Raw genomic sequence first — 16,039 nt, 5'->3', positions numbered from 1 at the left:
GCCAATGGCAAGTCCTGGTGGGAGAATCACTACCTACTCACATGGTCCCCTAAGGTTCATTTGCAAGGCCATGGCATCTGCAGGGCAGCATCATGTGCCTTCTGAAAAACAACTGTTGTGATACTGAGTCCTGGCTGAGACAGAGTACCTGAACACAAGACACCAGATGAGTATGCATCTGGAACTGCCCATCATGAGCTGAGAGTTATTACACCCACCAAGTCCTAAGGTCAGGCAGACCCAGCAGCGATTCATCCTGACTTATAAGTGTTTTAGCTGGGATCAAGCACAAGGACCCAGGAGCACAGCGAGTGGCATAAGCAGGCAGCCCAGACCCTCATAACTGCCACTGTTGCACAAGTGCCCCTCCCCAGGCTCATAAGGGACCACAGAAGAGCATACTTTATAGCCAACGGCAGATAGGGTAAAAACCCAAGCTTGGTTTATAGGTGAGTTGGTTTGGTATCTACGTTCAAGCAGAAAGTGGATAGCAGGTATTCTACAAGGAGTAGCCTTGAAAGACAGTCAGTAGAAAGTCTTTCCAAGGGGCAGAGTTTGGACAGCGCACCTGGTCGTCTATTTTGTGTGAAAGGAAACCTGGCTTAATGTTAGAATACATACAGAGTGAAAGACAGGGGTAGTTGAATGTGGAGGGACAAGGGAGTGGGCAGGAAGTGTGGAGATCTTTGTATTATATGCTAATGCTCATCAGAGAGAATCCACCATGAAAGAGCCACTAAATGTCAAGTAGACAGGATGGCTTGGCCTTCTAAAATCAGACAGCTTCAGCCATCGGCCACTCTGGTGCTAACACAGTGGACACACTAAGGAAGGTGCACTGTCAGAGGGACGGAGGCTATGCATCCACCCAGCAGACAGTATAGGCTCCCACTGATCAACGTTGTTAGTTACTGTTGCTATCAAACGTTCAACCTACCAGCAACACAGATGAACACCAAGCCCCTGCAAATAGCACCATTCTTCCAGGAGACGGAGACCAACAGCCTTCTCTGTGGCAAGTTAACTTTTTGGGGAGCCCTTCTAACCTGCCAGGACCAGTGAAATCATTATCACAGGAGAATGTATATTCTAAATAGCATCCTAACGAAATAATCTTAACCTGTAAGAAACACATTCATTTCAATTCCCAGACTCGTCACCCCAAAAAGATTATGCTAAGAGGTGTTGATCATGTTTTCCAGCAGCAATTCATACCAACATTCTAGAATGAGCTACAGCTAAAGTCTTAGGCTAATATACTCCCATCTATGAAATAATCTCCTGGGATTATTTACTCTGTGCTTTTACCAACAGTCTGTACCTGAACTTAAACTGCCTCAGCACTCAACTAACTGCCTTTGGAATGCCTCCTGTGTTTAGGGGTTGAATATTATTGAATTGCAAGCTCTGTTATCAGGTAAATGGTGGTTGATGTTATAAAAGCTTGCTAAATGCCATTATAAAATCATTATTTATGCTATAAAAATACTTTCTTCTGTTGTCATTTGGAGAAGTGACAAGTCTCATAGTTCACCTTCCTTTGTGAATTTCTAAGTAAGTGACCAAGGACTTGTACGAATGCAGGTGTTCTAAAACAATGTTTTCTTCAATACTTAGTATTCTACCTGAGCTAGGAGGAACAATGTGCCTTTCCAGCAGACAACAAGGGTAGAAAAAGCTTACAAAGTGGGTAGAGTGAGCAGAAAGCTGCCATAGCATATAAGGAGAAGGATAAGCCTTGACTACCAAGGAAAGGGAAAGGACTGGGGGAGCCGCGTGGGAGCCTAAAGCACCTCTGTCCACTGCTCTTCATTACACATTAGAAAGCACGTTTTGGAGAGGGAAGAGATTCATATGGATTGTTTTACAACACAAGTGGCTTTCCTTTTTTGGGTTAGCTTTCTCTTCACTGGTTTTTATTCTCATGTGTGTATGTTTAACAAATAAAGTCATTTGCTAATTGGGGGATTGGAGGTGGGAGCTGGAGCACAGGGAACGGATAAAGCTCTTCCCAGATTTGACGTTTGGTCAAAGCCTGATTACGGAGTCTAGGGCCTGAAGTCAGAAGATTACAGTGTCATATATCTATGTAAAGGAGCCCCTGGGGCTTTGTGCTGGGTAAGAAAATTCAGTTGTACCCCCAAGAAAAGCAGCCAGTATGAAGTTTCCTCCTCCATAAAGCTTCAGAGAAGGGACATCATGGCTCTGAGAAAGTGCTCTGAAAACTGGACCAGCGCATTACAATTGATTGTACTTTATTATAATTTATGTCTTTTGTAATCAAAAGGTCTTCAAAGTGTTCAAAACTAGATAAAACAGGAAAATATGCCCTTAAGGATGCAAATGGCAGCAACATTTACAAAATGGTGAAAATCTGACAAATGTTTACTTAAGAATATAAATTTAATTCAGAAGTGTCCTTGACAAATTGATTAATTTTTAATCTTTTAAATGCCAAAATGATAGGAAGGAAGGAAGGTGGGGAGGAAGGGACGGAGGAAGGGGAGGGGAGGGAGGGAGGGGACCCCTGAATAGATGAAAAACCTCAAAGGGATTTTTTTTTTTTGAGAGTTCGATCATGATAAGACACTGGCTCCTTTTGCTATAAGCCAAGTTAATAGCCTCAGCTAATGTTTAATGAAAATTAATTGCATGCTAGGAACTTCGAATTATATGGATTATCACAGTTAATCCACATAATAACTCTATGAGGTAGGTGTTATTTTATCCTGTTTAACAGATGAGGAAAGCCAGGTTTAAAGAGAAAAAGTAACCTGGCCCATGTCATTTTCCCAGTAAAAAGTAGAACTGAGATCTTAACTGAGAGGACACGGAATCTGACTCCAGAGTCTATGCAATCAAACATGACACTATACTGCTCCGTAAGAAGTGGAAGGGGAGAATCTCACCAGGCATTAGCCACCTCTCTACCACCTACATGAGGGTCACTCATTTCTGGAAATGAGTCTCTGAAGGCAGGGCCGCTATATACAGTTCTTCAGGTTGTGCACTGCTCAAGAGCACCATTACTAAGGAGATAGCATTCACATTGTAGATGTATTTTAATTAATATGAGAGGTTATGGATGGAGGTGAAGATCTGCAGCTCTAGCACTGGAAGCTGCTGACTAAATCCTGGGAGAGTACCACACACAGCTATGCACACAGCTACCGGCACACACAAGTGCACAATTGCCCTGTCACAGCCAAACTCCAAGCACCCCGTAGAGTTGTTTTTCTTCCTCTTCTACCGCTTTCAGCGACTCAGTTTCCACCCTCAATCTGCCTTCAAATTTGGAAAGGGAAACGCATGGAGAATACATGCTGCCATCTATGGCTACAGCAAATTACACAACAACATACCAACTGAATTTATTCTTAGGGAAGAGTTTCCCTTTCTAATTGGCCCAGAGGTGCTGTATTATCATATTTATCAGGGGTCCTAGTGAGGGTCCCTAATTACAGCTTGCAGTGACCCCACTCCTCTTGTGCTCTTCATTGCTGAATGCTTCAGCTGTACCAGCCATTTTAATGCCAGTTTCAGACCAACAGAGATTGGAAAATCACATCTTTTATAAGGAAAAAAAAAACATAAACTATTTTCCAAAGGGAAATATTGGGGTACTTTTCAAGCGTGTCATCTATTTGGGTAAGCCACGCTTCTCTATGTCCTCTTTCCATGAAGATCGTCTCGTTTACTGCATTGTGCTTTGTCAGGGACACGAATTAGTAACCACCAGCTCATGCCATTGAACTGAAGTCAGTGACCCAAGCTGCCCAAAGTGCTTCTCTATGAGAGTTGGAGGAACCAGTTCAGCTGGAGGGCACCAGCTGCCAGCCGAATGACAGGGGAATTCCTCTCCTGAATTTTGAATTTTCCCTGCCTTCCTGCCTGGGCTGTTGCATCACTTGTCTGGGAGATGCCTGAATGGGCCAATAAGCTGGGGCACCCTAAATAGTCTGGGACCCGCGACTAGAGGGGACACACGAGGAGGAAGGACATGGATCAGTGTTTTTTTTCTTGAAGCTACTGTTGCCACTTCTGGAAAAGTTTTTCAGGAATAAGTGACAGTAAGAACAACTAGGGATTAGGACTGGCTTTCTCTTATAAATAATGAATTCCAGAGAGAAGGACTTGAGTTGAATGGGAGAGCTATGCCTTGCACCCCGACCTTCTGGTGCTAGCTCAAGCTGCTTTCCAACATGTTGCCTTGACTTCTCATTCTCCAGGTTTAAAGAAAAGCAACTAGAAGACGTCCAAACACCTGCATCTCATAAGGAGAAGAAAAGTCCACCTGGATCTTATTTACGGACTGAAATGGATGCAGAAGCCACAGTGAAGTCCAGAGAACAAAAGGTGACATGAGGCTCTATCCTGGAGGTTGGGGTCTTGCCTCTGAATGTGGGGGGTGAATTGCAGCCATAGCTGTCACACATGCTCTTCAATGCCCTTCCCAGAGCAGGTGGGCTCCTGCCCAGGAGGCTAGGTAAGGATTCTGGAGTCCAGGACACAAGGGCTCTCTCTCAGCTCCCTGCTATTCTGCTCACCCCACCAGTATGCATGGTTCCATAGAAGTCCTGGGTAATTTAGAATCAAAAAACATTGGAGAAAGAAGAGACATGGAGAACATGCAGGCAAAGCTCTTATTTAGGGGAGAGAAACAGAACATTGACCAAGTTATTGTATCAGCCTGAGGCTGCTGCAGCCTCTGAGTCCTGGTACTGTGCTCTCTCCTGTATATCACACTGATGCCTTCCCTTCTTTTCTGCTGCCCAGGGGAGGTAGAGAGGAGATAGGAGTGAATTGAGGCTCAGAGGGCCAGTGGGGATCTGGGAAGTCATGCAGCAGCCTATGCTGAAGCTGAGGTGAGGTGCATGCTCTTCCCAGCAGGACAAGAGGGACAAGAAAGTCCCCTCATGTGGTCTCATCCCCTAAAACGCAGTGTGCAGTAACAGAGGCTTGTGGTCCCAGGCTACTGAATTATGGCACCCTGTCCTCTGGAGAAAGGATTTCTGAAGGTCATTGGCAGAGAGGGTGACTTGGAGACATTCCACTGAATATTATCCTTCCAGCCTCCAATCAAAGCTGATAATTCCCTGGAAACATTTTATCTCATACTCCTGCTTCCTCATTGCCCCATGGAGGCGGCTTTTCTTCCTGAAGCTCAGAGACTGTTGCACTGGTGGCTTCTGAAAAACTGGATGGTGTGATGTCGAGACTTCGGCCTCGACACGTGCTGTGTCAGCACTTAACGTTTTAGAAAAATTTGCCAGGGGGGAGCCTGGGTGCCAGCCCCAGAATCAGCCGAGACTTGGCGAATATTAATCAAATTATGAGTTAGGTGCAGGAACCCCTGGGAAAGTCTCCGTAAGAGTCCGCTGGATCTTATTTACCAACTGAGATGGATGCAGAAGGAAGCTCTGTAAGGCAGGGAAAGGTCTGAGACTGCCATCACAGTGCCCAATCTAGGGGACTTGCTGCTGGGAAGGCACAGAAGGAGGAGTAAAGAGCCTATGGATTTTTAAAGATCTGGCCACTCTTGGGGCTCAAGCTGGATAGAGCAGGCAAAGGGCTTAGTGGAGAGGGCTGGGCAGAGCCACGCTGAGGGGACCGCTCACCTGACAGGACCACCCCACGGACTCTCCACTTTTCTTCTCTCCTCTCTCTTCCCTTTTCCCTTCTTTCACCTCCTACCTTGCCTTTTCTTTCCCCCGTCTACTTCCTCTGCCTTCTTTTTTCCCCTATTTCCTGTTCCTCTTTGTGATTCCCTCCCGCACGACCTGTGTCCCAAACTGGCCAGTGGCTTTGCATGGCTTAAACGGTTTGGGGAGGGAGGGGGTTTCTGCCCACGGGCCAAACCGTTGACTGTTAGCATCTGTCCTTAACATTAATGAGGAACATATTCGAGTAGGAAGAAAAACACAATGGCTAACTTTAGTTTGCTTTTTAAAAAATCTATAGTTCCCAGAAACAGAAGAGTGGGTAGATGCAAATAGTAGATTCAATCAAAAAGCATCCACGAATACTCTCTGGGGAATACAAAAGAAGTATAATGTACAATCTCTGACTTTTTTTTTTTTTTTTTTTGAGATGAAGTCTCATTCTGTAGCCAGGTTGGAGTGCAATGGTGCGATCTTGGCTCACTGCAACCACCACCTCCCGGGTTCAAGCGATTCTCCTGCCTCAGCTTCCTGAGAAGCTGGGATTATGGGTGCCTGTCACCATGCCTAGCTAATTTTTGTATTTTTAGTAGAGACAGGGCTTCACACTGTTGGTCGGGCTGGTCTCGAACTCCTGACCTTGTGATCCATCCACCAGGGCTTCCCAAAGTGCTGGGATTACAGGAGTGAGCCACAGCACCTGGCCACAATCTTTGTCTTTTTAATCAGCAAGCAGTCAAAGACCATTGAGTAGTGATCAGTATAGTGTCCACTACAAGAGAGGAGAGTTACTGTTCACAATAGCTGTGCACGGCCCTCCTACAATGTGCTAGATCCTGTTTGAGAGCCTGGAGGTAGAGGGGTGAAACACAAAGCCATCCCCTCTGGAAAATCCCTATGCCAGTGGGAGAGAACAGAGTGGAGCGAAGGTCAGCATGAATGTGGGGACAGAGAGGACCTTCTAGAAGTTGTGGAGAAGAAACAGAACAGCACCCTAGTGCAGAGAGCTACTTGGCCTGAGATTTAATTTTTAACTCCTTGTTACTGACCAGAGGCACACTAACAGTGAAACAGAAACCTTCCCTTGCAAAAAATCAACTCCCCTTCTGCAAACAGGAAACAGTGAGGAGAGGAGCAGAAGCTCACTACTGCAGGCTCATGGCCGGCACTTTACCACAATCTCACTTAAATTGTATAACAACGCCATGCAGATTCCGTCATTCCCCTGGAGAGGAAACAAATCCTTGAGCCTCACTTTCCAAGGTCCCACAGTTCCAGCTAGAGTTTGGAGTTCAAACGTGGTCTTCCCACTGCACGGTGCTCCTCACAAACCCAGAGCTCCAGGCTGGCAAGTGGGTGCCTGGGCTAGAATCCTACAGAGGGAGATTCACCTCTTCTGAACACAGATCCCTCAAGGGTAAGCGACATTTTAACCTTGTGGACATGACCCAAAGGTGCATGCTTAGGAGGGTGAGGATAAAGTCATGCTTTCTCAGGGAGGGAAGTGCTTGTTTTACTCTCAGATATCTGCAACCCAGCTCCTGTACCAAGCAAACCAACATCCCAAAGTGAGAAGATGCTTGTTCTCTCAAGTTCCGTCACCTCTCACCCAGCTTCTCTCAGGCCTCATTTCATTTAAGTGTTTTTTGCAGGTCACCAGCAGGAGGGCAGGATGGAAAATGTCCTTCTTCCTTGTACTGTGCCTGCTACAAGGTGAGTTCCATACCCAGCCCAGATTCAGGGCTTGCAAAACCAGACCTGAGTCTTTCAGGCTGCAGAGATTCCTAGCAGGCACTACAGCGACATTCAACACAGTTTGGGCATATCTACAGCTTCTTTCCTGGGATCCAAGGTCATGCAGTGGACCCAGAGAGTGGTCAGATGTGGGCCCAGGAGGAATGAGGGTTGTGGGGGCCCACATGAGAGAGCAGAAGCTTGCCTTGAGCAGAAGCTTGTCTTGAATAGTCTCTGTCTTGATATTCCCGTTCTCCCTACTCTTTTGCATTTAACTGATGACTAAAAGTCAGCTGCATTTTCAAGACCAGGGTTCCAGGGCATGCAAAGGGCAGAAGGAGGACTGTTTCCTTAGCACTCATTCTATAAACACTGAAGTGCCAGACCCAGCACTGGGTACATAAAGATGAAGACCCTGCTCTGCTCTGAGTTCAAAGAAACTACATAGGCAAATAAATAATTATATTCATTCATTTACTTATTTATTCAACACACATTTATGAAGAGTTCAACATGTGCTAGACACTGGGGACAAGAAAAATGAAAGGCAGGAGCCCTGTCCTAAAGGCCCTCGCCTTTAAAAGGGTGGTATATGGCAGAGCTGGCCAGGTACAAGCCAGGCTCAGATGACAAGTGGCCCTGTCTTCATGCTGGAGTAGCTGGATTTCATTCTGATAGTAATAGGGAGCCATTGAGGAATACAGTGAGTATACGCCAAGAGTACCCAGTACCTAGAAACCAGTCCCAAGTAGATGCTTAATAAATAGTGACTGAATAAATTAATGAAGGAATGGAAATTCTATGATAATACCAAAAAAAGGTTTGACAACTGGCTTAAAAACAAATCAAAGTTTCAACGAATCAAATGCAGCCGATATTTGAGTAAGCACTCTGCATGCTAAAATCACACCACCTCTTTAATCTCCTGCTCTCCCTTGTAAAATTTTTTGTAAGAGCAGGATTCCCCTGCCCCAAATGACAACTGAGGCAGGGCTATGCCTTTTTTGCTAAGTAATGGTCCTAAATTAATTGCCTTAAGTCTCAAATATTATAATTGATCATTTTAAGTTTCCAGTTAAATACTTTGGTCAGCACTTTAATCTTCATTTAAAGGTATACTCCCTTGTGCCCTCTCAGGCCTGCAGTCCAGGAAGAGGGTGTGGTTGCTGCTTTCCCTCTTCCCCACCCCTCTTTCCTTTCCTTCTAGGCAGCTACTGCCTGAGACCCCAGCAGGGTGGTAGCAGTGGGAGGGAGGAGCTGAAGGCGGGCAGGGAGCTCTTACTTGATGGACGGCCTGGAGTTCTCTGGTCTGGCAGGGGTTTGGAGCTGGCTGTTTGCTTCTTCATCTGTGGATGCCTTTGTGGACAAATGGATGGCTGTTGATGACCCATCTCCTCCCTTTGCTGCAGGTTCTTCTTTCACCCTTCCACAAAAAAGACCCCATCTCAGATGGCCGTGGGAGGCCTCTGTCCCCTCCAGGACCCATCTCCAGGCCATGGGAACACTCATGCCTTCTTCACCCCTCTGCTGGCGGGAGGGGAGCTCCTTTGCAGGTACAACCCCTACCCTTCCTTTGTCCGACCACAAACCTCAGACCTCTCAGGCTCTCTCAGACCAAGTCAGGCTCCTCACAGCTATAGGCAGTCCTAGCCTCTCGTAATAGACACCATAGTGATAGACAACTAACTGCTGAGTAACAGTGAGGGATTGAGAGCTGGGGCACCCACCTCCATGGATGGGCAGAGAATTGGCATCAGGGCCCTCAGGTGAGCACACATTGACTCTAAAATGCTGGCCTGGTCTTGAATTCCCACAGGTAGTTAATATACAATTTCCCAATGTGTAATTATTATGTGTAACAAAGAGCTACCAATCAGTGATCTATCAAATGAATCCTTAAGGTGTTGGTTCTTAACTTTGATATTAATAAAAACTGATGTGCATTGCAAGGGTTGATTAAGGGTTCTTAATTAGCTTTCTGCTATGAAGTCACATCACCCCATCCTGCTGATTAATGGAACTGTGCCGCTCTCAAATGTGCCACATGTAGATCAGGAGAATTCCTGAAATCTGGGACATGAACACGTTATCAGGGCATCATCACTGATGTCCTGAAATGGCCCCTGTTTGTAATTGTGAATATTGCAAATATTCACAATTTGGTAAATTTAAATGGTCATTTAACTTTCCTGTTAGTGGCATGGTTTGGGGTGTGTTGTTTAATTAAACTTACAGTGAGTATCAGTACAGCCATAACATTTGCAACTTCTACTCTTCATGTAATTAGACCTGAATGCACACATAATAGGCAGCAAGGTAGATTTCCCAGGCCAGTGCAGTCTCACAGGACCCCATACTCAGAAGGTACTTGGCTTAATGCTCTGCCGTTGACATCTTGAAATTCTTGAAAACTTTTGAACAAGAAGTCCTGCACTTTCATTTTGCACTGGCACCCACAAACTATTTAACTGTTCCTGGCAATAAGATTATATTAAGCCATTTTTAAGGTGCTATAAAGGAATACCTGAGTCTGGGTTACTTGCAAAGGAAAGAAGTTTAATTTTGCTCATGGTTCTGCGGGCTGTACAGGAAACATGGTGCCGGTATCTGCTTGGATTCTGCTGAGGCTTTAGGGAGCATTTGCTCATGGGGGAGGAAAACAGGAGCAGCACAGCACATGACAAGAGGGGGAGGAAAAGAAGGGGTGGAGGGAGGCCCCAGATCTCATGTGAACTAATTGAGAAATAACTTAATTAGCCTCGAGGGTGTGGTCCTAACTCATTCATGAGGGGTCCATCTCCACGACCCAATCGTCTCCCACCAAGCATGCCCCATCCTCCATGACAGACTTCAAGCACTGCTAGGATAAAGGGAAGGGTTTCATTTGGGCAAGAGTTTGGAGTTGTACTCTTTCACTGTACCAGGCTAGATGTATAATTTTAGACTAGGTGGGGCTTTTATTATCCAAGAGAGATTATGAAAGCTACTATACATGAGATGATGCCTCAGATTTCATCGAGGAGCAGAGAAGTCCATGGAGAGGGCATGAAGAGGCAGTGGGAGAAAGAATAAACTGCTTCTGCTTACACCCCATCACATTTAAGTCATCCAGGAAGCTGGCCATATATGTGGTTCAACTACAAATTGTCCTTATGCCTGTTGCAAGCAGATACATCCACAGGACTGCTCATCTGTGCTTATATGGTGGTACTTGGTTGCTTCTGTTTCTATGGAAAAGTGACTAGTGTGAAAAATTTTGCAACCACTGGTCCAGATAGGTACCCACCAAGCAGAACAAGATTCTTGTGTTTCAGGGCCCCTGCTCTTTTGCAGATGAAATGTACATTGATACCTTCTTACTGTTTAGCATCTCTCTTTTACAATCCACGCAAACCAGAGCCCTTCCATCAGGGAACCATCACTGTTGTCCTGAAAGGGTTCTTGTTTATAATTGTGAATATTTTTGTCTTTTAATGATAAATTACCAGCTAATGTTATCATTGGTGGCGTGATTTGGGCTGCGTTGTCTAAATCTACAGCGAGGAGTGATTGAGTGAGTGAGTGTCAGATGTGGCCTCAGCCCTCTTGCATGTGCTTAGATGGCATCTTTTTAAGCATCTGCATTGGAGCACAGGGGCACCCAGGCTCTGGATGCACCAGGATGGCACAGGGTAAGTGTTAGCTAAATAGTGGGTAAGATTATGATTACATTTTCATCTTCCATACCTTGGGGCAATGTCTGCTTTCCCAGTGGCTGAACTCTGCCATTTCTATATTGATTCTCCTCCATGTTCACAGTGGCATTTTCTGATCTGACCCCTAATTCTGGCAGAGTTCAGAACTTGTGACTCCCCAAACAGTGACTATGCTCACCACTCCCTCTCTTTTGACTTCCTTCTCTGTCTGCAGCTACAAATGTGTTGAAGGGCCCAAGGCTGGTGTCTGGGGATCCTGGAGGAGCTGTCACCATCCAGTGTCATTATGCCCCCTCATCTGTCAACAGGCACCAGAGGAAGTACTGGTGCCGTCTGGGGCCCTCAAGATGGATCTGCCAGACCATTGTGTCCACCAACCACTATATTCACCATCGCTATCGTGACCGCGTGGCCCTCACAGACTTTCCGCAGAGGGGCTTGTTTGTGGTGAGGCTGTCCCAGCTGTCCCCGGAGGACATCGGATGCTACCTCTGCGGCATTGGAGATGAAAACAACCTGCTGTTCTTTAGCATGAATCTGACCGTCTCAGCAGGTATGAGCTTGTGGCTGCTGGGCCAAGCTTGATGCTTGAAGGAGAAAGTGAGAGAGAAGGCTCAGAACCCTAAAAGGGCTTGAAAGATTAGGGGAGTGATGATGAGAAGCTGGGGCAAGGCAAAGACTTTAAGAAATAGGCTTTCATTTCAGAAAAAGGCTGCCTTCAACAGAAAGGGAGATATTAGGAAAAATTTCCCCAGAGAACACTTGTGTGCTTTCCCACCCGATTCCCCCAAATGTCATGAAATATATATTTGGTGATGGTTCCAAGAGTGGGATAATGTGGCTTCTTAGGATCCTGATAGCTCCGTGTTCAGACATGCAGAGATGCGACAGCACTGCAGAGTGTGTGACAGGTGGGACGGAAGAATTGCAACTGGGCTTGCCCTCACACAGATGCTTGCTGAGCCCCTCAGCAGACACCTGCCAGCTCCCAGGCCTAGTCCCTCTGCTGCAGGTTCTGGTTGTTGATCCCAAGTCAGGTACTCAGAGCAAAGGAAGGGCACCCAGGCTGTGAAAGGCCACTCGGCAGAGGAGACAGCACGACAGGAGCTATCCCGAGAGCAAGTTAGTTCTACTAGTTGCTGCTCTCCGCCACCTTTTACAACGGACTGTTCTGCTGGGACTGGAGTGTTTCTTTTATCTCTTTTGAAGAGCAGTATCTGTTGGGCTGTGGGTCTCTGGAGAATGCAGCGTAAGGATCCAAGACAGCTGGATAGAAAAGACGTGCACCTGGGAGAAGGAAATAGGAATGTAACATGTCAGTGTCTGCCACAGACTAGAGAATGTTTGCCACAACTGGAGAATAAAACATTTCCCAATTTTTTATTTTATCCAACCTATTAGCCAAAGACTGTATCTCTCAGTGAGGTTGCATTCCATATTTTAAATCTGCTGTCCTTTGCCAAATCCAATGGATGGCCTGCCAGCCTTCCCATGTGGCCTCCCTCTGCTGTCCACACAGGTCCCTCCAGCAGCCTCCCCACAGCCACTCCAGCTGCTGGGGAGCTCCCCATGAGATCCTATGGAACAGCGTCTCCAGTGGCCAACAGGTGGACCCCAGGAACAACCCAGACCTTAGGACAGGCGACAGCGTGGGACACAGTTGCTTCAACTCTAGGAACCAGCATGACCAGAGCTTCAGCTGAGGGAAGACAAACCTCAGGAGCAACCAGGCCAGCAGCTCCAGGGACAGGCAGCCGGGCGGAGGGTTCTCCCAAAGCACCAGCTCCCATTCCAGAGAGTCCAGCTTCAGAAAGCAGAAGCAGAATGTTCAATACAACGGAAGGTGTTTGGGGCGGCACCAGAAGCTCAGTGACAAACAAGGCTAGAGCCAGCAAAGATGGGAGGGAGATGACAACCACCAAGGTCGATAGGCCAAGGGAGGACACAGAGAGGGTCAGGATAGCTCTTGAAGCAGCCAAAAAGGCCCTAGGAACCATTAGTCCACCAGCTCCGGTCTCAGAAACTTTGGCTTGGGAAATCCTCCCACAATGTTGCTTAGAAACCAGTGTTTCTAAGCAACAATCTCTGGGCCCCATTGGAAAAACAACTCCAGCTGCAGGCGTGTGGACCTTGGGAACCACCAACATAGAGGCAGCATCCGGGGAAGGAAGCGTTGCAGGGGACCTAGATGCTGCCACTGGAGACAGAGGTTCCCAAGCAACGCCGAGCCAGGCCCTGGCAGTAGGACCCTGGAAGCCCCCTGGCAAGGAGTCTTCTGTGAAGAGGTAACCCCCAGGCACCTTCTCCGGGTCGGGGGCCCCATATCTGCCTCATCCCTGGCATGTGAGGGAGGCCCCTCTCCCCCTGCTCACTTCTCTCCCTTTGTACCCATAAGACAGTGACATACGCATCAGAGGCCCTCCCTCACTCAAAGGGTCTTGCTGTGAGAACATTCCCTGAGTATCTCCATGTGGTTTTCAAGTGAAATCTAAATGATAGAAAGATAATATTTAGGCTAGAAGCTTCCTCAGGACTTTCTGGTTTTAAAGATGAAGAATAGGAGCTCTAGAGAGAGGGGGTGATGCACTGAAAACACAAGGAAAGGCTGTGCCAGGGCCCAGTGCTGAGGCTGGAGTCCCTGGCTCCCACCCAGTCCTCTTCTCACTGGGAGGCATCATGGGGTCCACACACAGATGGGTGGAAGAGAGAAAAAGATTCAGGCTTGAAAGCCTGAAGACAGAGATTCTAGTCCCAGCTCTGCCACTCATTAGCCATGGAAAGCAGGGCTACCCACTTGCTTTGGCCTCAGCTTCCTCACCTGTAAAAGGAGGCCATGGGCAAATGGTCTTTAATCTTCTGCCCAGCTCCAAATCCTCTCTCCTGTGCTCTTTCCATCCTCCCCACTTCAGTGCTTCTTCAGAAGATGAAAGCAACTCTTGGACACTGGCTCCCGTCTCTACCTTGCTGGTCTTGTTTATGCTTATGGCTCTCGTTCTATTGCAAAGGAAGCTCTGGAGAAGGAGGACCTGTGAGTTGAGTAGCCCCAAGGCTAGAGAGAGAAGTTCTGGTTCCCACCTGATACCCTCAGGGCTGGGTAGGGATAGAGTCCTGCCAGGACTTTTCAATGCAAAAGAGCTAAATTCTAGGCCGAGCCATTTAACCATTCTCGGCCTCAGTTTCTTTTCTTTTCTTTATCTTCTTCTTTTTTCTTTTCTTTTTTTGAGACAGAGTCTTCTCTGTTCCCCAAGCTGGAGTGCAGTGGTGTGATCTCGGCTCACTGCAACCTCCGCCTCCCAGGTTCAAGCAATTCTCCTGCCTTAGCCTCCCAAGTAGCTGGGGACTACAGGTGTGCGCCACCATGCCTTGCTAATTTTTGTATTTTTAATAGAGACGGGTTTCCACCATGTTGGCCAGAATGATCTCAAACTCCTGACGTCAGGTGATCCTTGGCTTCCCAAAGTGCTGGGATTATAGGCATGAGCCACCTCACCCAACCTGCCTTGGTTTTTAATCAATAAAATGGGAATGCATCTCTGTACTTATGTGTCAATGGCATTCCAGAGCATAAGAAGAAGCTGCTGTGATGCCCATGTTAACCATAAGCCACATAGGCAACCTTCGCAGCAGACAGCAGGAGTTCAGGACCCAGACTTGTGATCAAACCTCACATTTGCCCCCTTCTGCATGGCCCTGCTGAAATTCTCTGACAGTAATGTGCCCAGGTTTAAATACTCTTAAAGTGAGAGCTCTGTGATATGTAGACCTAGTAAAGAAAGGGTTAGATTTTTCTGGCAGCTAGTGGAGGAGGCTAAGGTTCTCAGACCCAGGCCCTGAAGCCCAGGTCCTGTCAGGGCTAGACTGGCTTAGCCTAGCCAACAAGGACTCCATTGCCCCTGTGTCAGAAAGTTCTTGAAAACTTGCAGTGGGTGGGAGTGGCTCTTAGGAAATCAAAGTCAGTGCTGTCCTGACCCAGAATCCTCACAGTCTACTCTGTATCCCTGCAGCTCAGGAGGCAGAAAGGGTCACCCTGATTCAGATGACACGTGTTCTGGAGGTGAACCTCCAACCAGACCAGCTGCCCCACATGGAAAGAAAGATGCTTCAGGATGACTCTCTTCCCGCTGGGACCAGCCTGACTGCCCCAGAGAGGAATCCAGGACCCTGAGGAATGGAAAGATGAACTGCTCAGTCATCGTGGAAGGAGGACCGAGATCAAAGGCCATCAGGACCATTTCCATCATCCTTTTCAGGAAAGCCTCTTTCCGTCATCCTTCCTCCACCTTTCCGCAGCTGGGGCTCTATCCAAGGAAGAAAGGCTGGCCATCCTTGGGCGCAAGAAAGTCAAGCATTGTCCATGTCCAAGGTAACAATCTGACTCAAAGGAGACTTCAAGAAAGGTGTATGAAACACTGGAAGAGGTCACCAAGGAGAAGCGTGAAATTTCCATTCCTGAATGTTTGAAAATAGAAGGGGCTCCCAATCAGTGTGGAAAGTGACTAATCCTCTGTCATCACTCCTAGCCCTTGCTGGGGGCCCCTTTTCTGACTACTGTTAACACTCACATTTAATTAAATTTAAGTGTACCAGACTTGTCTTCTCATGTAGATTCTAAGCTCCTTTAGGGCAGTAATTGTGTTTTATTCATCTCATAATATCCCCCAGAGAGCTTCCAACTCTTAGGACCCCAGTAAATACTTGTGGCTGATTGACTGACTTGGGGGCTCAATGGCCTTTGGGCACTCTGCCCATGCAAGAGCTCTGGGTCCCCCTGGGCTTCTGCCCCTCCTTTTGGGAATCCTCTAGATGACCCCACAGGCAGGCAGTTTCCACACCGAGACCGAAAGAGCAAACAGCCTTTCCTCATGTCATCCCTCCCCATTTAGACCCAGGCTCATTGTGCCATAGACCTTTTGACCCAGCCAAGGTTTTCTGGGATTTTCCTATATTCAT

At 47.2% G+C, this 16,039-nt stretch overlaps 1 protein-coding gene across 1 annotated transcript; it reads left to right on the top strand.

The window, feature by feature from the left end:
- The first annotated feature begins 4,317 nt into the window (after positions 1-4,317).
- Positions 4,318-15,315, top strand: FCAMR (Fc fragment of IgA and IgM receptor). Its single transcript, XM_037737453.1, is given in 8 exon segments — positions 4,318-4,356; positions 6,777-6,845; positions 7,313-7,373; positions 8,804-8,947; positions 11,304-11,642; positions 12,609-13,385; positions 14,010-14,117; positions 15,094-15,315. Coding segments are annotated over 8 exon segments (1,698 nt in total). The 3' UTR covers positions 15,255-15,315.
- The last annotated feature ends 724 nt before the right edge of the window (positions 15,316-16,039 follow it).

Source organism: Cebus imitator, unplaced genomic scaffold, assembly GCF_001604975.1.
Source record: "Cebus imitator isolate Cc_AM_T3 unplaced genomic scaffold, Cebus_imitator-1.0 Scaffold38, whole genome shotgun sequence".
Lineage (NCBI taxonomy): Eukaryota > Metazoa > Chordata > Mammalia > Primates > Cebidae > Cebus > Cebus imitator.
Note: the sequence above shows the minus strand (reverse complement) of the source record. Positions and strands in the feature narration are given on the sequence as shown.